The 24,095-nt window shown below is 41.0% G+C and overlaps 1 protein-coding gene across 3 annotated transcripts in view; it reads right to left on the minus strand.

Annotated features, from left to right (window-relative positions):
- The window catches only part of NAV2 (neuron navigator 2), a 231,546-nt gene that overhangs the window by 154,262 nt on the left and 53,189 nt on the right, over window positions 1–24,095 (minus strand). For all 3 annotated transcript variants that reach the window (XM_049820690.1, XM_049820689.1, XM_049820688.1), the window contains exons 2-3: window positions 12,540–12,657; window positions 5,787–5,839 (exon numbers count right to left, since the gene is read on the minus strand). In XM_049820690.1, the coding sequence (XP_049676647.1) occupies window positions 5,787–5,839; window positions 12,540–12,657 (171 nt within the window). The remainder of the gene's footprint in view (window positions 1–5,786; window positions 5,840–12,539; window positions 12,658–24,095) is intronic.

A 24,095-nucleotide genomic window follows, 5' to 3' on the forward strand; every position in this document is an offset into this window, starting at 1 on the left:
ATTTAACCACCGGGATACGTTTCCAAAAAACCCACGCTAGGAATTTGCGGAGGAAAAACATGCTTGTGATGCTTTTGATCTTTCTGGCGGAGCTGCTCCCCTGAATTAGCAGCACATGCCTGGGCGGCAGAGTCGTCCTCGGCTTTGGGGAACGGGCAGCAGATCGACCAGACTTCAGCCCCACCAACCTGGTGGGGGTTGGAGCAACAGCCTTGCAGATTTATTGCACCAAGCTATGGCAACATTTAGGCAACATTGGGTGTATAAAAACGCTCAAAATGTTTAGGGGAGCGGGTTAAAGTGGATGCCTGCTCTTGAAGACCAAAGACAGAATTATTTTCTGTAAGAAAAATACAAGCATCTAAGAATAGTTTAATTTTTTATTTTAAAATACAGCAGCCTTTTTTAGTTATTTGGACAAAAAACATCAGCTCACCCACTTAGTGGATAGTTAGCTGCTCAGGCGATGCAGATGCTTTCAGCTTGTATTACACCTGCCAACCAACTCATTAGCACGTACCCAGCTATACCCTTTAAAAATATTGGCCATATCACACCAGCATTCGTATTTATCATTTCAATTCATTAAAGTGCTCTTTGAGACAAAGAACACAGAAATACGTGTGGCATGTACCATACACACAAACCGTAACAAAGATTTCAATGTCTCATGCTTTTCTTTGCCAGTAAAAAAAAAAAAAGATTCATAGAGCAGAGGGTGGAGCTGGCGAGGGTCACACTCGGGAGGAAAGTGGACACCTGGCTTTAACAACCAAATTAAAACTCCCAGCGCTGCTCGCTTCAAATCCAGGATCCCTAACAGGCTGGAAAATTTCCACACAAACTGTTCTTTGACTTTGGGTGTCACATACATTCCAGAACAGCTCATTTTCAGAATACAAGAAATCAGTCGAATATTAAAATAATAGTCAAATTGTCATCAGTGGAGTCAGGTTTCCTTATGAAGGAAGTCATCATATTGAAAACCTGGCCTTCATCTCGACTTTCATAAAGTCCCTGGGAAGAAATGCAGGCTCTGACCCACGTTGCAGTACAAGATTCTTCATGTTTGCAAGACAAACAGTAGTAGAAAACCTGAGAAGTATTATTTTACTAGTACAGCTTGGTATCTGCATCAGAAAGAGATGATACTTGAAAAACTTCTGGTCAACACATACAAAAAAATCCTCCCTCCTTTTTTTGTTGTCTTTTTTGTATCTGAACACAGATACTTGTATACACAAAGCGATCATCCTTAAAAATAATAAAACCCAACCACAAACCCACATGAGAACCACAGTTATTTCCTCCTCTATTTATAGGCAGGAACTGTGGTGTCGGTTCAGCCTACATGCCTTTCTGTTGCTCCAAATTCTTGTCTTGGTTGTCCCACAACTTCCCCAGGCTTAGCATGGAAAGACGAAAGAGTCCGCTGTGTCCTCCGACAAGATTCCCCCAGCCTCTTCCCTTCAGCACCGACGGCTTTGCTACCGCTTTACTCCTCCAGGCTTCAGTAACAAGGGTACCACACTATCCCTTTTCAGACTTACACACCTAACATTCTAGTTTTCTAGAGTATCATAATCCGTGATTATTTTTTTACTTTGCTTTGAACCTTGGAAATCAAATTGATTTTCTCATTAGTTTCTTCTCATACTTTTTTCCTAAGTACACGTAGAGATAATGTCTTATATCTTTCCGATGCCCCATTCAGTGTTTCTTACCTTTATGCTCAAGGTGGCAAACCCCCTCTACCTCTCCTAGAAAACACCTTTCTCCTACTTCTTTTATCCCTTCTCCTAGTCCCATCTTAGGCTGCGTTTCAACTGTCGCCTGTGTCTGCCAACGTATCCCTTCACTGGTAAGTATCTCCTCTCTGCCCTGTCTTCAAATCCACATTTTGCAAAATTAACTTACTTTATTTGTCTCTCTCCCTAGTTGCTTCTAGTCTAGCTGATATGGATCTTCTCTTTCCCTGCCCTCACTCTCCGCTTTAATGCTTCGATCTTTCAAACATCTTGTGCTTTGCTTTTTTCTTGTATCATGTAATCTTTACCACTATCTCATCTGCTACGATTTATCACTTGCACGTAACAGGTAACACAACCGCCTCCCTCCCTCTCCCTCCTTGCTGTTCTATGCAAAAAAGATATATTAATATACAAGATAATAAAATGCTCGGCTATCACACTGCACCAAAACATCGCTGTGAAAGTTCCCTCAAAACCTGTGAGCGTTTTACACAACATATTTCCTCACAGACAGAACACAGCCCCCTGTAGAGCAAGATTTCCACGGGCTGCCCTTACAGCCAGACTCAATATATAACATATTGCATATAACAACTCATTCAGGTACTCTATTTTTTGTTTACTTGGTCGTTTTACAAATATAAGTGGTATGAACCCTTTTATAATAGGTAACGTCCAGCATTTGCAAAGACACCCACATCAATAAGAATAATCCACGGTACCTAGAAGGGCAAGTACTAAGTGGTACCTCCTAATATAGTCCGGATCCTGCCGGATGCCAAATGTTGAGCTCTAATACCGTCCCCAAAACAACAGGCAAATTGAAAAAAGAAAAAAAAAAGAAGAAAAAAAAAAAGAAAAATATCTCTGTTCTTCTATAACCAAACAATATTAGCAGAAATAGCCCTACTCAGGTTTAGCGACCTCAGTCTTTTTTTCCGAAGCATGTAGGAGAGGAAACTGATCTTGTTTTACCCTCTTTCGCCCCGTTATCAAGAACTATGCCAGTATTTTCTGGGGCTTCGTTCTAGAAACCCAAATGGAGTCGTGGTGACCATCTCCAAATCTTCTCGGTCCCAGAGCCTGTGCTCCGTACAACTACATCCTCTATTAACCACAGGATTTTCTGCGTGCCAGCTGGAACTAACCATCGCAGCTACAGGGGTTTGTTTAAAGGAGTTAACTACAGTACGAAAATACAGAGGTTTGGAAAAAACCCCCCACCCTGAAACAGGTCTTACGCAGAGGACAAGCTATAGAATGGTCTATAATAGATGATATAAAAGCCAGCCAAATCTTATCTGGAGCAAAGGAAGACAGGGATACTCCCCACAGCAAAGAAACCCAGAGGAGATGACGAGAGGGGATGGGTTCTCACCTAAGTGATTTTTCACAGAGCTGGGGGAAGTGGTCCTTGCCATGTCATTTCTGGCATTGGGACTAGGTTGATAAGCCCTGATGGTCCCAAATGGTTCTGCAGTACTAAACTTAATTTGACAAGGCTTATTAGCACTGGCTTTGAGCCTGACAAACCCAAGCTGTCTCTAACGCTCAATTTGGGCAAATATGTACGACGCTCTCCAGCACTGTAGCAATGGGAACAACAACGCAGAGAGACCTGATCTGGCTCCGAGTTGAGCTCGCGAAGGTTTGGCGAGCTTTACTGGCTTAGGACTGTGCCACATGGAAGCAAATGTACTTGCTTTCACACCCCTTTAATGGGCTTGGAAGACAGAGATTTGCTCCAGCTTTCTAAGCTGATACATCTGGCCGGACACGAGCTGGCTTTTCACAATTCAGCTCACGTGTGTCTCTCCCTATTGCATTGCAACTCTACGAACAAGATAACTGCCCACAGGGGGAAAGATGATGGTAAAAGGCTTCCCTCTAAGCTCTGTCGTATTTTTATTTAATGAGCAAAGTTAAGTCTTCGTTTAGGGTACCTACCTCGCCTCCCCAATCTACTCATCTGTGGTGCCCACCCTACAGACACTACACTATAGATATGGACATCTGTAACTGGAAGGTACATCTGAAAAAATAAGACTAGATACCACCTGGTTGAGTGTTTGAACTGACCGGATAGCCTTGCCTCTGCCACCTCTCTGAACCAGAATTACCAAGCACCAGTTCCCACACTCTGGAGAATGGCTGTGAGCTGTAGTAAGAGGAAAATGCTAAAATGCAATGGACAAAGACTGCTGTATCTTCAAAAGAAAACCAACAAACAAAAAAAACCCCCGAAACCCTAAACAAACAAAGACCCAACAACCCAGAACACTGTAGCATAAGCTTTTTTCCTAGAACACAGGGGACCCAGAGAAGGCTCGTCTCCTTAAACACTGCAAGCAATTGTGTGAACACCACCCCTATGAAGATACTTAAGTTCTTGCCTTAGTATCTTTATTGTAAGAAGATACAGAGCTCTGCAAGCATGCACACTCAATAAAAGCAGGCCATAAGCATAATCCTTATTTTTCTCACTTGAGAAAAACCACTGGGGATGCCTAGCTACGAGTGACGCACTAGGTCTCATGAACGGGGGAACATGCTCCCACTCGCTCCACTGTCCCGAACGAGCAACCGAAATAAAATGAGAGCTTCAGGGGAGGAATCACAGAGCAAACCCTTCTTTCCAGCACTCTTCACAACTCCTGACACAGCACATGCCCCCTGCATGCCTCTGGTTATAACCAGATCTGACTTCATTAAGCAACCTACAGCGTGCACGCGACTGTCCAACAGAACGACGCGGTTCCTTCATTGAGAATAATGACTTAAAGCGACTTTTAGCTACAGTGTCCTGGAATTTGTTACAGACTCCAGTCCTGAATGAAATTCAGTTCTTACCATACACTTGCGGCACATTAAATTATAGTAATTGTGAAAACTTCCTCAATTATTTATGCTCTAGACAGCTGCTGTGGCTACAGCGAGAATAGCAACCAACCTCTTCAAAGCAGTAAAAAGTAGCAATGAAAAACCTTTTACATGGCTTGCTTCTTACAGAACGCCTGCTCCGTGGGTTTAAGCAAGATTGATAACTTCCAAAAAAACAACAAAAAGCCAAAACAGAATAGCAGAACGCAGTGTGGTTTCTGACTCAAGATGGCAAACTCTCATCAAATCTTTAATCTTTCATTTAACTACGAGAGTGGTTGTGTTCAAGTTGCAGTTGTGGGAACAGAGTCACAAAAAAGAAAAATATTAAAATAGCTTCACACACAGAACAGATATTCATGTATCAAAGCGAGCATTTGCAATGCAAGGGGGAGGTTTTAGAATTTATATTGTAAAATGAGGGTTTTTTCAAGATACAGAAGGAAATAATCTTCTTTAAAGTAGCATAAATTTTTAAAACTCCTCTCCTAGTATGCATTTTAAAAATCAGTTTCCTACTATTTCCGTTCTCAGTAAAGTTCTGCCTATAATTTTAGCTTCACCAATACTCATAGCAGACATAGTCTTGAGGTACTACATGCTTTTAATTTTTGGTTCTTCAGTTTTAAATATTGTATATAAGCAGGATACAGAACAACTTCTTCTACAAATTAAAAATTATCAGTCAAAACCAAGTTGCATACATAAAACTCCTTGAAGTTCCCAGTTTGAAATTTTTTCATTTAGTGCATTTTGCTCATTTATTTTGTTCCTTTTCAAAGGATATAGGAACTCTTAATCCAACTTCAAAATAAATACCTAATTTTGCTTTTGCAATACTACTGTCTATACACAAACAACATTTTATTTTTTTACATTCCTGTTTAACAATGTGGTATTTCAGAAATGTAAAACACCAATGCAAGAATAATATCGATTGTAAGTATGTGATAAATGACAAGGCCTAATTCACATACTGTGGAGTAGAACGGGGCAAAACCTGTAATATTCGTGTTCTTCAGATTATACCTTTGCTCTCACTACTGTGAAAAACTAATTAAAAATTGTTATTAAAAGTCTCAGACATTGAAGTCACACACTCTTGCTCGATACTCAACCATGTACACACAAACAACAGACCACTTTACTACTTACCATTTGAGACCTATTTTTTGGGCAGCCATTGATGTCTTCAATCTTTTCATTTGCTGAAAAGCAAAAAAGAGGAAATGAAGCAAAAAACTATACCAAGGACTTGTATTCCAATTATTTCCAGAGCACTTGCTGCTAGCTAAATAAAGGGGTTTCAGATCATAGTTGTCCAGACAAAGCGAATGTGTGAAACACTGAGACCCATCAAAAGGCAGCTAGAGTTTTCTAGTGGGTCGTGCCTCCAGAGACAGCTGGGCGCAGAAAACAGCTGGTCTGACAGTATCTTGTACAGTGACGGGTAACTCCTTTGAACTACAAAAAAAGATGTAAATTCTGGAAACTGAATCACTGCTAGGTGGAAAAGTGAACACTACATATGTATAGATGTTTGCAGGTCAATTGAATTGCTTGTAGAGTAAATATAGGTTTTAAATCTAGATAGGAAATTTATGATCAATAACTCTCATATTTTTATTAATATTTTTTTTAATTGCACAAATCACAAGACTACTTTTCAAGCTTCTTGTCCATAGCTTACACGCAACCCTACTTGCAGAAAAAGATACAGTTTCAATCTTTGAAGTCCCAAGTGAAATAATTAAGTTGTTGAGGTGGTTAAACATTTGCCTTAGAGTCTTAGTTTGCTCAGTGTCACGTTTCAGTACTGGACCTTGAAATGCCTTTTTTGTGCTAGACTGAAGAACCACTTATAATCAAAGTTCAGTTCCCGCATCTTTTTCACCGTAATAAAGGTGGACGTTCACATCCCATCTGATGAATTGAACAGATTCGCCTCCCATCAATTCTTATACTAAAAGCTGTATTTTCTGCCAGTCCCATGTTCTGAGGACGTCACTCAGAAATCCATCTCATTTTGTGTTGTTCTTCAGTTAGGAATATAGAATTTGGCACAATATTCTAATAGCAGTCATAACAATGGCAAACAAAGTAGTAACATAACATCACTTTTGCCCGGTATTCCCCTTTTTTACACACCGAGGTGTTCCAGTACACACCTTTATGCCACAGTAATACATTTAAGAATTGATGCTACTATGAAAAAGACTGCAGCTAAATCCACCATACTGTTCCTCAGAGTGGTCTATCAGCCTTTTACCTGTTAATTTTCCTCAAAAAAGAGTAGTTTTTCCCCAGTTGTCCTCTAGAACTCCTGAAAAGTTACACCACGTATTTAAAACCAGTGGTAGCAAACCATAAAGCTTGTTACCTGGCTCTTTTTAAGCTCTTGTATGCAAACTACCTAGACTCACCAACCTGAAACTGCCTAAACTGTGCGTAACTTGTTCCCAAGATTCTGCTGCAATACAGCATTTGACTTTTTCTGAGGGTTTTTTTAGAACGCAAATGTAGAACCAAAATATTTACTCAACACTTCTACGCTTTGTAGGTATTGCTACAGGCTTGGAGTGCAAGCTTGGTTCTAGAGCTGTACACTAAAGGTAAACCTCATAAACCCTATAAACTTAACAACGACACTGTTCTGTAACATGAGAAAATTCATGGCAAACCAAGATAGAAAAATATACGGTGGTTTACCTCAGGAGAAATTTACATCCAACACACCAACTATTTGGGATGTTACCTCTTTATCCGCTTCCTTTTTTTACACTGTGGTTAACAATATTACTATTCTCATCTAGAAATCATTCTTTTTGTCCTCATACTTCTCCATCAGTTTACAAGATATCATCAGCTATCCTTGTACTCTTCTGATCAACTGATTTGTAGCTTCTTAATTTCATTACTACCAGTTTCTTCAATTTCTTGTGCTCTACTTTTTTCTTTTTCTTTTTGTTTTTAAACAGTTGCTTTTACTTCTTCTGAAAAACTACGTTAAACCAAGGCAACTTTCCCTCCCCCTTGTGAACCTGCAGTTTTTTGTCTACCAGTTGATGATTCTTCATCATTTCTCAATTAGTCATCACTTCCTTTCATGCTATTGGCCTTCTCTGCTACCGGTGATTTAGGATGTAGATGACCAAAAATAGTTGGTGGTTATCAGAAGACTAACAAGAACTGGAGTTTCTGGTCCATCAGGTGCTATTTCTGCTTACCCCCAGGCAACCACCTTTCCCTGGGGCAGGTTTATGCCCTACGCTTACACCTTCTAACCCACTCCCAACTCACCTACGGCTCTTGGTTACTCCTTTCATTAGAGTAATGCAATTATCATCCCTTCCCTGCTGCTGCAAGCGCTATGAAAAGTGGGTGGAATAGAGAGCAACCACAAAAAGCTGGTGGTGGGGCAAACCGGCGGCTGGGTTGAACTTCAACTCATCCCTCTCTATTGAACCCAGCAGGGCAAGACGCCAGATGTTCAACCTAAGCTGGGGAGATGCATCAAAGCGGCCCACGGGCATATTTGGCACTTTGTGGGAATCTGCCTAATTCACCAGGCAATCGTTTTGATGCTCCCATTCCTCGGCCGTAAGCCGGACCCTTTCTTTGACCCTTGCCCCAAGCTCCAAGGACCAGCGCTCGCGGCAGGTCCGAGGCAAGTTGCCTGGCTGGTGGAGATGACCGGAAAGAAAGAGAGAGCAGTGAATGAGATAACAACGTGGCGTGCCCACAGGCGGCGTGATGGTACAGTTCATCGCACGAGTCACTGAATGCTCGGGGACCTCGGAAACGTGTCCAATTTCACAGCTGCAAAAGCACAGCTTTCTGGCTGAGATAAATGGGCAACTCACAGCTACTGTTTCTATTTGCCACATAAGGATACTACATCGTTTGGCATAAACTGGAAGTTACAGGCAATCATAAAGGCTTTAAATTGTATCTAAGCCTGGAGCGAGATGTAAATTCACAACCACGGAAGTGTGAAACGCAGGGGATTTTTCCCAAACTGAGAGTCCGCAGAGCTTCCCCCCACCACCTGGGTTTTTTTCCCTTCACTGTAAATACAGTGAATTTGGTTCAAATGCTTTCAAGTGCTTGCAAACTTTTCCCATTTATACGCAGATCGAGGGGTGTACTAAGGTAGACAGTAGAAACCAGCTGTGCTCTGTAATGAAAGTAGCAATGAGTGACACTGCGCTTTCAATTAGATGGATCTGAATCAAAGCTTGGAAAACGGTACCTCAAAGTTTAGTAGGATTTATGTATATTGACAGGAGGCATATTATGAAACTGCAAGCCAAATTTATATGAAAACATAGGTGAAAAGGAAACTCCAGCATCAAAATTTGCAAAGAATTCCTTAAATCTATTGGCCAGTCAGCTGTCAGTGTCCCATTGACATAGGTACAGGTACACATTCCTGGTAAAAAAAAAATCTTCAGCAAATGACATTCCATCGAGTGTATGAAAAATTATTATTAGAACAGAAGTGTTTCAATAAGCATTACACAGAACAAAACTGGCTATGTACGGATGGTTTAACCATCCATAAAGTAAGTCCATGCACTTAATAATGAATTAAGCCCTATGTTACAGCCTTATCAGCTATTCTGCATTATTCAGTACTTTAGGCATACCCTTGGACATTCGAGTACTTCTTCTTGAACATATGACTGAATATTGCTCCATGTAATTCCTACATTTGCATAGCAATTACCACCTGCAGCTTTTAACTGGACAGACGCTCAAATATTAGTAAAATGAACCTGTGTGTAATGTCCCACCCAAAACATGATAGGAGTTATCACTAGAGAGTACTGCTAGGCTTGATCCCAGGATTCTGGTTTGCAACAGAAACCTGTAACCTTCCCCTGAAAGTGTAATAGTATAATTTTCATAACAGCAGACAAAAGCTATACTGAGATAAGTCACGGTATGAATTTGAACTGGAATAGTCATTTGGAGTAATTGCAGATGACTTTTAAAATTAGAGCAAAGATCTATTCTGTTTAAGTCAGTGCATTTAATTTCAATCAGAACACAAGTTACCCAGAATATTTAGGTATACCTGTAAGACCACCTTGGCATATCCAGAGCAGCTACACTAAACAATGCGCCCGTCACCTCCTACAACGGTGTACCGATCGGCCAACAACACTGACGTGCACATTTTATTTCTTACTGAAACCATTTTTATGCAGCTGAATAAGTATTTAACATTAACGCAACATCTGCATCCCTGTTTACAAAGCCACAGGTTTTGTATCTGATCTGACTTTGGTTGTATACGATCAATTAAAATATTCCACAAAATATCGTACGCATCACAGTAGGAAAAGTCCTATTGGACCGAGTTGAAGTTGAATTTTAACATAGATTCTAAGTCTTGAAAATTGAAGGTTCTCACAGAGAACCAACGGAGAATTTGATGTATCACCAATTTGAGCGCATGCACAGATCCAGTATACCAGCATTTGTGAATTTAAATATAGCTACTGTGTTTTCATGGCATTACTAAGGCATGTATTACTTACAGATGCTTTTACAGACTCATAAATTTTGAGCTGAAATAAACCAGAACGCTATGAATGCATTTTAATTGACTTGCAAATAGAAAAAAAATGTCATCATATAACGCTTCTATATCATCATTAGTGGTTTTGAAGTCTGAAGATTATATCCTCTAAAGTCAAACACAGCGATGCTTGGTTTCACGTCTTTTTAGATTTGCTCCTTGCCTGGATGCTAAGGTAAAAGAACTACCTAGTTCTTACCGATTTTAACATTTTCTTTTCCTAAATATATAGCTATTTCAGTTCAGAAAGGTGTAAGCAGAGAGGATTGCAATCACTGCCTCTGTAGGATCATTAGCTCTTACGGAGTATTCCTTTAAAAAAACAAAGCAAAATCAAAACCCCCTTCTATTCTTTTTCCAGTTTTGGATATTAAGTAGTATTCCAAGATTCAACAGCTGTGATTTAAATCTCAGATGGTGAACACAAGAAAAATTGTATCACTAATAATTAAACCTGAATCATTTTCAATGACTTTGGATAATCTCCAGATACTCCAGGCACATGACAAAAAGGAGGAAGGATCTGTATGGCTGCTTTTACACATAGCACACCGTAACATAAAAAAGAAAAACCTCTCCGACGCTGCATATAGAAGCTTTCTTAGTATGCAGTCTTGTCTGTTAGAAAAAAAAAAATTGTATTTTGCAGGCTAGAGTGAATGCTGCTTCTAGGTGTGAAAGTTATCACCATCTTTGTGACAATGAGATGCAGCGTGCCTAAGGCCATACACAGCAGATACGAATTACTTACTCTTCACTGTTAATTTGGAGGATTAAGCTGCGAATGTTTAAATATGAACTTACTTTCACATGGAAAACATTCTCCGAAAATTAAATCCTTCACTTGTATTCGAACTTTTGAAAGCTTGCAGCCATAATCTTAAATATTAGCCAAAAGGCAGCTCTAATAAGGGCTAAAAAAACCACAAAGGTGAATCAAAGCAAAATACAGTAAGCAATATCATTCCTGCGTACTTTAGAGGGAGTAATTTCATTCCATAAGAGGTTTCAGAAGTCAACACTCAAACAACTACATTAAAATATTTGGTACAACCAGGTTCTCACACAAAAGTTTTCTACAACAGTGTTAATGCAGGGTAGCTAGGTATGTAGGAAAGGAATCAACAGCTACCTGTTCCTGGGTTTCCAAACTTTTTGCCCTGTTAAACACACAGAAGGAAATAGATATAGGATGAAATGTGATTCATAGTGAATACCTGTCGACACACAATCAATTCACGGCCTGTTTTTTATACGTCTGTAGCTGCATGGTGGGTCTGTAGAACGCTACCCAGATAGAACGTTGCTCTGCAACAGAGACAAAACCTGTTTTGATGTGTTCCAGTGCAACTCTAGTGCAGCCTTTGGAATGATGCCTCACAATTTCAGCCCAGAGCAGGGCTTGCAGATTTGTACCTTAAATCAAGGAACTAGCTCGTTTACAGCATCTAAACACATATAAATATGCAGGCACTGATGTCTTGTCACTTCACTGCTGTCGTCTTAATTTGCATCTCAAATCTGTCAGTTTGCTTCTGACAATAGTTGTCCTAATTCCCATTAGCAGGCTTTCCGATTCCATCAATCTCCGTTGGCCCATGCATGTGTTTTGTGGCATCCCAAGTACCAGATGGATGAGCCTCTGAAGGAACTAATGAAGGATCCAGGCCCAAGGGAAGAGGGAGAATGCGGAGCTTTACATGGGGCCAATGCAGAAAAATGTTCAGAACCTTCATTATCTACAAATACCAGTGCAAATTGAGCGAACTAAAGGCTTTGTAGAACTGAGCCCATGTTTGAGATTTGTCCTAACGATAAATGATTTTTTCCTAATTTGAAAACTCATTACGAAAGATTTTTTTCTGCCACATAAAAATTATACCCCTTCTCCTTTCCTAGCTGCACATACGGATTTTTCAAATCCAACTGAAAGCAGGAGGCTCAACACGGTAGGCCAGTATCACTGTGAATTACGTTCAGACCAATCCCCAAAACGTATCAGAAAGAGATAGTGAAGGCTAATGGCATCCTAGCAGAAAAAAAATCCCTCCTCAGTTGCTTTTTTAACGTTCAGCTGTGCGGAGTGATATTGCTGCGTCAGGAGATCTTATCAGCAACATTAAATATTTTTCCACTATGCTTTAAGACAAGGCTTTAGTGAATTAATTAGCAAAGTCTCCAAAGGAAAAGTATCTACATAATTCCATGCAGTTTGATGGATTCCCCCCCCCCCCCCCCCCCCCGCCCCGTGTTTATGCAGAAGATAAAGACAGCGAATTTCTGAGTGAGCTGGTGGATACCTGGTACAGAAAGTCACTCACCTACAACCTGGATTATTTCAGCTAATAAGACTCCATCAGTCACATCTTGCTGTAGATCCTTTATCAATCTCTTGTGACCAGATTTTGCTAGATAGTGGTTAGCCCAATCCGTATAAATCTGTAAGTAGAAAGATAAACAAAAAGAAATTGTTAGTTATAACACCAACCTTCAAAATGAGAGATCTTTGTTTCTCTCAGTATCTGGGATGCTGATTTAAGATCACTGCTTTTTTGCTCTTCGAAACGAGTCAACAGCATCCAAATACAAGGCACTGTGCAGATCAAGTATTCAGCTTACTACAGCATGGCTCTTCCTTTTTTTCAAAACTCTGACATGAAAACTGGCAGGAGATGATAGTAAACTCCCGAACATGTTACATGAATGGATCAGCAGGCGGTCAACTAAATGTTCAACAGCAGTAACAAGCGTGTAGAAGAGATTTCAATTTCCACCCAAGTATTTTTTTGCATTTTCCCTTTGAGATTTCTTCTTTATATCTCTTATTGAGAAATTCTAAAGATTCTTGTCCAAGAATCACTTCTGGTGGATATCAGCCATATAGCAACTTCATTCTGAGGAAACTCTTGTGTTATATTCCTCAACAAGCCTTTAAAGGTCTTTAAAAATCTACCAATTCTAATAAAGTCCATCTCACAGGTTAAATAGACCTATTAAATTGATTTTAACCTCTCATGCAACCTTCTAACTGTTAGGGTTTATTTTAAAACGTATTATCTGAAAACTAAGCAAACAAAGCAGTCAAAAATCTCTCTTTAATATGCATTAAGTACTGCTCACCACTTGCTAGCACAACTTATCTAAGATAACCAGAAAACTTATAAAATCTTTTCATGCTAGGTTATCAAAAAGAAGCAAAAATACTTGATTAGGAATTTCTGCTTATGAATTAAATAACATTTCTTGTTCTTTGTATAGGACTAAATTTAAGGGAAGACTTTTTTTTTAATGATCTATTTGTACTCCAAAGAAATAAAGTAAAAACAACTAAGTAACAGGATTTTACCTTTTAGCAGACAAATATTAAGGTTCATCCATGCTCTCAAGAGTGTCTAGCATATCAGAAATACATTCATCTCAATTCAGCCTATCAGTAAGCAGGAGTAGACTCAACGTCCTTTTGGCACGACCCATGCCAATCCTCCACAGTCCCTACAAACCACCGTGTACTGGGGTTGTTTTTTTTTTCTTTTTTAAATTAAAGCACTACGCTGGTGACGAATGCCTCACACAAGTGGGTGACTCACTGACCTGGAGGGAAATGTCTGCACAAGAGTATTCAAGTCCCCAGAAGCCCGGGGAAAGGTCTCCCAGAAACTACCGTCTTCCTTCACACCTACTGACAGCCAGAAAGAAAAGAGGACAAGGAGAGGGGCCGAGCCCTCAGGGCTGCGATCGCTGGCCTATGGTGTCCTTCTCCTTCACGGGAGTCAAAAGCCAACCGCTAAGTCTAAGAGTCAAGTATTTGCCACACGGGACGGAGGAACCTGGAACTAATACAAGGATTGTTATTTCATGCTCCTCCTGCACTTGCTGATTCCACGTTAATATGATAAAATGAAGAACAGATATTTTGACTAGAGTTATTTTGGTTATAAAGACTTCATTCGGGTTTTTTTGGTTTTTTTTTTTAAACCTGTGAAACACTGCTGGTAGCAGCAATGAACAAATTGCCCAAAATCTGAAACACATGTCCCTATTTTCCATCATTTATCCTCTACTTCCATCTTCAGAGCAGTGGGATGTGCCTTTCCTATGCCAACAGCGTCACGGACTTGAACAGAAAAACACGCTGGAACACCTCCATGAAAAAAAAAAAAACCAGCTGAAAAACATCTCAATGAAAAACATCTCAATGAAATAAACGCTGAGTACACGCGAGTGATTTCCCTAGCTGACCGAAAAAAGAAAAGGGGAAAAAAAAAAAAAACCCCAACAACCCACACTTTGCACAAATCAGACATTGTGTTCCTTAGCTCCTTTTACAAGAAAACATTTTCCATAACAGGAAGATATTTTTAAAGATCCAATAACTTCAAGGAACTAGGATTGACTTCACTTATTTGTCTGCCACGCGGTTCTAGCTTCCTTATCTACAAGAAAAGACATATCAGGAAACAGGTTGAAAACTACTTACTTCACACGCACCCCTACACCGCTACTGCGATTTAGCTGACAAGCAACTTACCAAACACAACAGCTAAGTTTATTTTAATAGGAGGACTGTGATGAACGTTGTAGTTTATCACGGAAGGACTTTCAGCAAATACAAGATTATACTTCCATGCATCAGTTCCAGCCTGGCTTATTTCCACGATGCAGATCATCATGCAACCAAGCAAATTACTTGGACCAGCCCTAGAGTTAAGACAATGCAGAACAGAGGACAAAGCAGAGCGGACCCCTCCTGGCAGAACCTGAAATTACAGCATCAGCAAGACCTTGAGAGCTAGTTCGGATTGATTTTGAAGTCAAATAACAGCGTGAGAATGCATGGCTGGCGCTGCCAAACTGTTCCTTCATAGCGGTTTCCTACAGCACTAATTCCTACTGCATCCAGGAACACGAGATCTTACATGCATACACTGGCGAAAATAAACAGAACTGCCTCAAAGCAGCCCCTGACTCCCGTAACAAATCCTCCTGGTGAAGGAGACAACTTGAAATGCTCCCAAATACCCGCTGACCGAGTCACTGTCTCCAACAACACATAAAGAAAGTCTCTCTGTTGGCAAATTATTCTTGTAGCCCCTGCTTTGTGTGCTAAAGTCAGAGCCTGTGTTTGGTATCCAATCTGCAAGGAGAGCTTTTATGCTCATTATAAAATATTCCATTAAATGCATCAATAATGCCTATCAGTACGGAGAAAATATTTGCTTCTGGGGTATTTAAAGGTGTGGAATATGATTACATTCATCCACTTGATTAGGTAAGTCTTTTGCAGGAAGATACATATATAACAAATCTGCGCTTCTCAAAAACTTCATTATACCACATTATTTTGCAATATGCATAACATGCAATATTTTTTTTCTTTTAAACTGACTGGGCTGTATATTTACGAGCTGTGAAGCATTCTTATGCATGCAGTATTATCCAGGCTTATTGTAGTAGCTCCTTATGGTCACTGCTCATTTTTATGGCATATATTAAGCTAATTATGGAAACTTTCCAGGATGTTTTCAAAACCTGTTTGTTGCGAGTCTTTGTAATGTACTACGCAAATACGATTCCTAATGTTTCTTTTCCTTTTCCACACAAACAAGCGAAAAAATACGTGTACAATGGTTGCTATTTCTAGACACGTGAAAAATGTTTCAAAACACATAGTGTTTTCAAATGTACAAAACCAGGTAAATAATTGGGAAAAGAATAATAAAAGAACAAGGAAAACACTGCTGAGAAACTTTCCATTCATACATGCCGATGTCTGCACGTGAATTTTAAGTGTTCCTCAGGTATTTTCAGCAAACAGGTTACTAAGTCACATGTTTGAATATTCACATGAAAATTACCCGAACAGTCGCCTAATTAAAAAACCCAAAATCTCGCAACATGAAGTATTTGACCCACTACAACCAAACAGATACTGCCTTATTATATATACCAGTATGAGCTATTAAAACTTTACAGCAATTTCACGCAGTATGAAAATCATTGGAGGCAGCTGCATTATTTTATTTAACAAAATCAGGCAAACAACATGATTTGGGTATTATCACCGTAAGCAGGTCTTTGTGCCTGAGACCACTCAGTTTAATGTTTAACTCGGGTCCAAGTTCTGGCTTTTGTTAAAGGTGGACTCAGCTGTTCAGTAGGGGTTTTTTTTGTCTGTAGTCTATGATCTCAGGAATCCAACTATCTGGGAACAAATTGAAAACAAATGTGAAAGATTTTTTTCTTCTCTCTTCCCCCCGCCCTCCCCTCGCCTCCTTCAATCCATCAGGTTTGAATTAAGAGTGTTACAGGTAAATATTGATTTTGGAAATACTCAGCGCATTATGAGTCATAGCTAAACCACTATTGCTCAAAGTAGGAAGGTTTTGAGCAAAACCCCTCAAATCCCAAAGCTTTTCAAAGTTGTCTGTCGAGAAAAAGGCCTGAAGATCAGTAAGTCCCCAATCAGCAAGAACACTGCATTTTGAAATTCAGCAGGGTTTCTCCCCCCTCCCCTTTCCTTACCATTATACCTCCTTGTTTAAAGCACGTTTCAGATGAAATAAAGGTCTGAAGGGCAGAAAATCTTGCTTGCCAGCTAGAAGACTTCTGCACTTCCCCGTCACTTTGAGTCTCGAGTAACATTCCTGACTGTACTAAGAGAGCGCATCTGTCACACCCAGGGCACATCTCAGACCACCTGCACCGTATCTGAATATCGAATCAGCAGAAAATGTGCCTTTTGCAGAACAGATTGTTTCTTCGAGGCCACATAGCTACCGCTAAGCACTTGGGGAGGGCTGGGGAATACGCTGACCAGTAAAGAGCAAAAACCCTGAAGCTTCTGTCCGCTTAAAAGTGATTCATACAGTCTTTTTAACCTGGAAAAAATCAACCAAAAAGCCAAATAAACTAGAGCTTGCCCACCTAGCCATAACAGTCTGAAGTTGGCATCTCAAGCCACAGTATCCCTTTCTCCAGATACCGTTTTGGAGGCAATAGGCTGATGCCCGGGTGCTCAGACATGCCGATGGGCAGGTTCTTCTTGATCTGCTGGCAGATAGGGCCAAACACAGCATCTGTAGGACTCTACTCCCCCGATGCCGTAGTCAGTCAAACCCAGGAAACCGAGTGTGAATAAAGTCATGAGAGCAATGAATCCAGGAAGACCCTTTAGAGATCATAAAGGAGACCCAATATATCCATGGAGCTGCAATTAGATTAAGGTGCCAGGTATTATCACCTACTCCAGGGTCTCCTTTAAGTGGAATTCAGTCCCATTTAAATGAGAACCAAGAACCACCCAATGTTTTTTTTGCCTCCCCATTGGAATTCTGAAATACACTCATTATGAAAAGGAAAGGGTTCACACAAAACTACTTGAAAAGAATTTCCCTCTTCTATGCAAGCAGAAAACACGCCTGAACCTTTTCCTTGTTACTCATTTCTACAAAAAAAAAAAAAAAAAAAAGTCTGATTATAATAAATGCCCAAGTACATTGTCAAACCTTTCTTTCCCTCCCTCACCATGACAGTTCCTAACTAATCAGACTCTGATTGTTTTCTTCCAATAATTATCGTGAATCAGGCTCTCGTGAATTTGGTAACAGCTGAAGAGTATCTTTTCGACATCATGTAGCATAATTAGAGCAGAGCGAGGCTTTTTTCAGGATTGAATAGCAGCGTTAGTCACATCGATGAACTCCACCAGAACACCCATTACAATGCAATCCCTGTGTTGCTGCTAACCAAACCACACTGCCTACTGAAGTTCACAGGGGAAAAAAAAAATCCCTGAAACCTAAAAATAGACACAACATATTAAGATGATCATAATGGGAACGCCTGCAGTTGTTACAATGCTATGGGGGGAAGAAAGCCCATCAGATACTCATTGCTGCCCAATATAACGGGGTTTACACATGCAGTCACGAAATCACATTTTTTGACTGGTAACATTAATTGCAGGCTCGTGCTGATCTGTGCTACACTCCAATACAACGACCTTATTAACAGATATCGCACTGCAAAGCCCAGAGGTAAATAGCTAAAGCCAAAGGCTTTGCTGGAAAACTCATCCCTTAGAAGCATCTCTGGCTCCAAGGGAGCACCCTGAGGATAACAGCTATTTTGAAGGAGCATAGATATTATGGCCCTGACAATAACATGGCGGGTATTTCGCCGAGTTACTGGCAAAAGGACAACTAAGAAGCACACGGTAAAAAAACCCAAACACAAACCTATGAAGTTTAACAGCATTTGTCACAGACCTTTTATCAGAGATTTCCTACAATTCGTGGCCTTACTTGCCCCCATGCACTTCCTAAAATCCTGTGGGACGTCTGTATCAGCACCATGACACAAATCCCACTAAAAGGGCAGTACTGGCTCTTCTCAAATGAGTAAAGCTTTGTGCTGCTATCCAAAAGATCGTTTCTTTTTTTTTCTTTCTTTCTTTTTTTTTTCTTTCCCCAATGTAAGCTCTTGGGGGGGAGATGCTGAAAAAGCAGGGCACAGAATTCCATATATTGTGCGCCCACATTTTTCCATATTAAATAAAAGGTACTAGTGGGCTTTGAGGAAAGAGCTCTGTCTGCTCCTCCTCTTCAAGAATACTGCTTAAGTTTCGTAAAGAGTAGAATACGAAGCAAAAATAAAAATACGCCATCCATAGGCAAGCCCACGAGTCGCCAGCGATCCGCAGCTCGGAGAGGCGGACGCAGCACTCGGGGCAGGCAGGCAGCGGGTACATCGGCGCGGACACACCGGCCTTCGGCCGCATCCGTCTCCTCTCTGCTCAGAGATACTGGAAGCACCCTGAAAATCAGGATGGGAGCCTGGGGACTTGTTTACTCCATCCTCCCAGAACTTTGGCACCAATACTAGCAAAAAGGGAGGAAACGGCCAGAAACTCCAAGTCTGAGGCGATGATGATGATGATGGACGGGATTGCAGGTGGACTCCCGATAGGCAGGTGAGACAGTAAAATGACCTTCCTGAAAGGAACGCATACATTTGCAAACCCCTAAAAATAGTTGTCACAGTAATTAGCTACTAATTAATATCTAATATGGTACCCGTAACATACCATCAATTATCTGAAGCGCTGGAACTTTCCAAGCATCCTCCACTATTGGGAACGCAGCTGTAACAAACTGAGGTCTTGGTTCCCATTTCTCTGGGGACAGAGGTACTCTGCTTTTTTAATTATTTATTAAGTGGAACTAAACCAAATTATTTATTCTCCTCACATGTGCAAGTGTTTGTTGGAACAGCTTTAAATTATTAGTCAGTTGGTGGGAGGTATTCCGCTGAATATTACATTTTACTGGACACTTACGTACATTAACTACCCTTTGGAAGTTCAATAGAGAAATGGGTAATTTAAACAAACACCACCGGGACTATTTATTTCTCTCTCTTTAAAGCCTTATTCTCGACTGGGGAGAGCTATTCTCATGCATATGACTACTATTCAAAAGCAATGGGCTGACTCACAGCACATACAGCCAAGCATGTGTGTAAATTTTAGCATGCTCGCAAGCCTTTCCAGTAATAGAGCCTCAGATCGTCCACACCTCAGGGCAGGCACTGCTGCCCCCCAATTTGTGTAAAGCAAATCCTCGGTGGATGCTGAACAAGTAATACGCTTTAAATTGCCTAGCCAACACCGCCTTTCTTACTCTTACCCTACTGAATATTTTCCTACATTTAATATAGAAGAGCAGAAAAGAGATATTTTCCTTTTCTCTCCCCAGTCGCACCGTTTCTGAACCCTGTTACTGACAGGCACGGCCGATACAGAGGGGTAAGGATTTCGTACCGAAGCAACGTTTTCTTACGCGCCAGTTAGAAGGTGAAGCAAGGCCGGCGATCGTGCTGGTATCCGCCAAGCTCTGCTCTCAATGCTCCCATTATACACGTTTGCCGTATACAAATCCCTCGCAAGCTGGAACCACACACTAAGCCAAGCAGGTGGCCGCTCTCTTATTCCCCCTTGCAAAACATTTTAAGTCCCGAATAGAAATGAGATTACATTCGCACCTGCATCAATTCCTTTGCATATCCAAAAGTGAAACAGAGTTTAGTTCGCCGAGCTGATCGGCAAAACCCGTTCCAAGTCACATTTGGCCGCAGTGAATCAACTGATCTGATCTCACGCCAACAAAATATAATTGACCTCAGAGAACAAGAGAAGCAAACGTACTATTTTTTTCCCAGCGTTTTCTAAGAAGTTACCCAAAGTGCACACCAAACCATTTTCTAATATCACAGTTCTCATACAAGAAATAAACCCATTTACATCCACTGTCACACATGAATAGCAACAGAAAAGGGCTTATCTGAAAAGGTGATACATTTATACTCCGAAGAGAAACCACTGAGAATCTTAAGAAGCTGCAAGCTGCAGAAGAAAGGGAAAAAAAACCAACCAAACTTCTGAGGCTGACGTTAGTTACTGTTCAACAGCACCGCTGCCATTATCAAGGAGCCAAGAGCCGCTTACTGTTTTATAATGGTCACAGGAAAATTTACTTCTCCCACGAGCGGGGACCTGAAAAGTCATACTACTTATTGGCATATTTAACATCAACATATACTGCTCGAGTCCAGCTTGCTCTTCCTTCTCAAGGAGTCTACAGTTAAATGATGATATATACGCTGGCATGTGAAGCTTGGGCGGTTAATTTTAGCTGAAGACACGCATGCACGGTGCTCAGATTTCTGACAGTCACATTTTGCAACTCCCACCTCCTGCAGCTCTTCCCTTACACCCCCACTGCTCCCTTCTCATACTACTTACTGTCTGTGACACAAAGTTTCAATGTTTGACATTTATTTCAAATAGGATAAATATATTTTATATACACGCTCTTATAAAATGAAGCTGTTTGCAGCAAGCATAAATTTGGCAGGCCTTTTGTGTTAGACGCTGTAAGAATTAAAAGACAAGTCCTAAAAAAATCATTGGTTTTTTTGTTGTTTGGGTTTTTTTTTACACAGTCAGAAAACTTTCTACCCACTAGGGAGACAACCCCCTTCATCTAAATGCTCCCAATGTCTGTGGAGATTTACGCTCTGAACGGAAATCCAAAATTCTGCATGCCACAAAACTACAGATATATCCTTTTTTTGATATTTGGAGCATTCACAATATCGATCGAGCGTTGGAAAGTCGTATCTAACACAAATGCAAGCTAAAAAGCATAAGGCTGAACTAGACCTCAAGTGGACGCCCGCACAACCTGCCTGTTTTCTGGAGCACAGCCTGGTGCTGACAGCGAGGGCTCCCTGCCCTCCGGCAGGACCCCACCGCACGCAAGTCACCCCAAATCCCACGGTCTGATCGTGTTGCTGGCATCCCTTAAAAACACAGAGAATTGGCCCTTGTAAGCTGCTTTGCTTGAATTTTTTATGTTAAAAAACTAACGTTGCCAGCGTTGACAAGGTGAGAAGCGATGACTGCTCCACCTCCGCTCTTGCCAAGTTGAAGGATAGATGTGTGACGTTTTACCTGTTTATTTTTCAAAAGGCACGCTTCTGCCAGAGTAAAATCTATACGGGTCTTTTAACTGCTCCGTGAAAAGTAAACAACTTGGTAGCCACACTGTCTCCACATCAGCTCTCCCCTCCAGCAAAGCCCACTCACCGCCCGCAGAGGTGCGTGTTTGTTTTGGGGAGGTGGGGGACGAACAGGGCTTTGATGGAGTTTGAAGAGAACATAACATACCACGACCATCCAAGACACGAAGTAGCTGCTTTACCAAGTGCTGAACCTCCGACGGGCCCAGGAACACTCGACTGCGCCACGAGCGACAACTCTGTTAATGCAAAGACAGGCAACGGATCGAGCGCGAGAAATGGGGAGGCTTGCACGTGTTCCCCCCCCAAAACCCTGACCATTGAAGAAGGAAGAGAGATCTAACTTCAGGCAGCTACACTCTTAAAGACAGCTTTCTGCTGGAAGCATCCAATACTACGACGCTCAACGCGGTCAGTTCCCAAAACTCAGCGTAATTTTGGCACGCTTGGCCTGTGATAGCAAATATATCTTCTAAACTTTTCTAATGAAGGCAGGACTCATTTTCTCTATTTGGGAAAGGTGTAACAGACCATTCCAAACAGCTGCTGTAACTTCATTGGTGTTTTTCACCTGGTGTCACAAATCCGTGCGGCTTCAGTATCCTCTCCTCTGGGCAGAGAGCCACGGCCGCACGCAGGATCAAAACAGGCAATCACTGCTGTATCCAACTCTGAGAAAGAAAGAGTAAGGAAAAGACTCCAAAAGATAACACCACCAATCTGAAGAGGGCTGGAAATGAAACCTGACTTGCCACGTAGCATCTTGAGCCCAAACTCACTCCTCTATTCCATTTTCTCTTGATTGCTTAGAGGATTAATTCACCAAAACGTTCACAGTTGTGAAGCAACTCCAAACGAAAGCAAAATCGGTCTCTAGGGCACATGACTCTAAACCATTTCAACTCCTAGCTACGTGTGATGATTAAAGTTACCTGATCCAAATAGTGAGGCCAAAAATGTTGCAAAGGCTTTTCTTAATTTTTAACAAAATCAATTTGCTGTGGGGATTAGGGAATTACAGAAATTGGCCTTTGTCTCGCCCGAGAGACCAAATCCTAGCCCTCTTTTAGCCAAGAAGGACAACGCAGCATTCCCTCTTGGGTCTGCTTAGTGCTTGATCGAAAAAATTGAGTCTTCGAAACCAGGGGCTGGGTAGGTTCGCTCCGTGCCAACACTCTGAAGTCACCGGTAAACTATCCTCCGCTCCCGTGAACAGGATGTCCAACGCCACTCAAAACCCAATGAATCATCTGCACTGCTTTTCTCACTCTGTAAAATGTGATTTAGTTCAGTGTCCAACGTTTTTCACGAGAGGTAATCCTTCTGAAGTTGCCAAAAGGTAGTGCCTTCTAACACTTGGAAGGACATAAAGCAAACGGCAACCGAGACAGGGATGAAAAAAATCAGTGCAGCTGAGTTATGAAGGCCAACAACCTATTCACTGCTGTATCTGCCAGGCAAGACGAATGCAAAAACCCGGAGATGGAAGGAACAAAAGAAGGAGGAAGCAAGACCCAAACTTGAGGAAGCACTTGACCACACACTTGCTTCAAGCATGTACTCAAGCCTCAATTACTTAGCACACATTTCACTCTTCTGAACAGGAATGCTGTACTGAAGTCGGCCATTGGGTGATTACATATTAATTCCATTATTTGTCAAGATTATTGACGGTAAGAGTAAGAATGAGAAGGGGCCAATTCTCTCTCTAGAAAGTTTTTGTGTATTCTACCCATGCTTCTATTTCTAATGCTCCTGCTCTCGGGCACTGTCAGAAGTGGGACAGTTGGCTAGACAAATCTTAGGTGTGACCTACTTTTGAAAGACCTATTTTTATTTTAAGCTGCATTTTTAAGATAGTGAAAAATACTTTGTGACAGCTGAGCATTAATTTGTGTGGCAAAGACTCGATCCCAAAGATGCAGAAAAAGACTAAGAGTCTCAGAAGGGTTCAGCACCCCAATTAGAGACAGCTTATCACAAGAGCTCAACTTCTACAGAGCCATCAAAATAAACAGACAATTTTTCAAAAATTTTTAAAAACCTAAAAAAGCACTCCATTTCCAGAACTTTAAATTCTGATCTTCACTTTTGATGAGGAAGAGAGAAAAAAGAATATATACGTGTGTATATATCTGTATCGACAGACAGATGGGGGGACACAGCCCACACCTTACACGTTTTGCTAACGTGATCTTGACAAAATTCTTGCATTTGAAACTACTAACAACCATTCACCCATACGTGGCAGCATTTCTGGTTTTGTTGTGTCATTTACTATATTGAGACACATACTA

This window comes from Accipiter gentilis, chromosome 17 (assembly GCF_929443795.1).
Source record: "Accipiter gentilis chromosome 17, bAccGen1.1, whole genome shotgun sequence".
NCBI classification, from domain to species: domain Eukaryota; kingdom Metazoa; phylum Chordata; class Aves; order Accipitriformes; family Accipitridae; genus Astur; species Astur gentilis.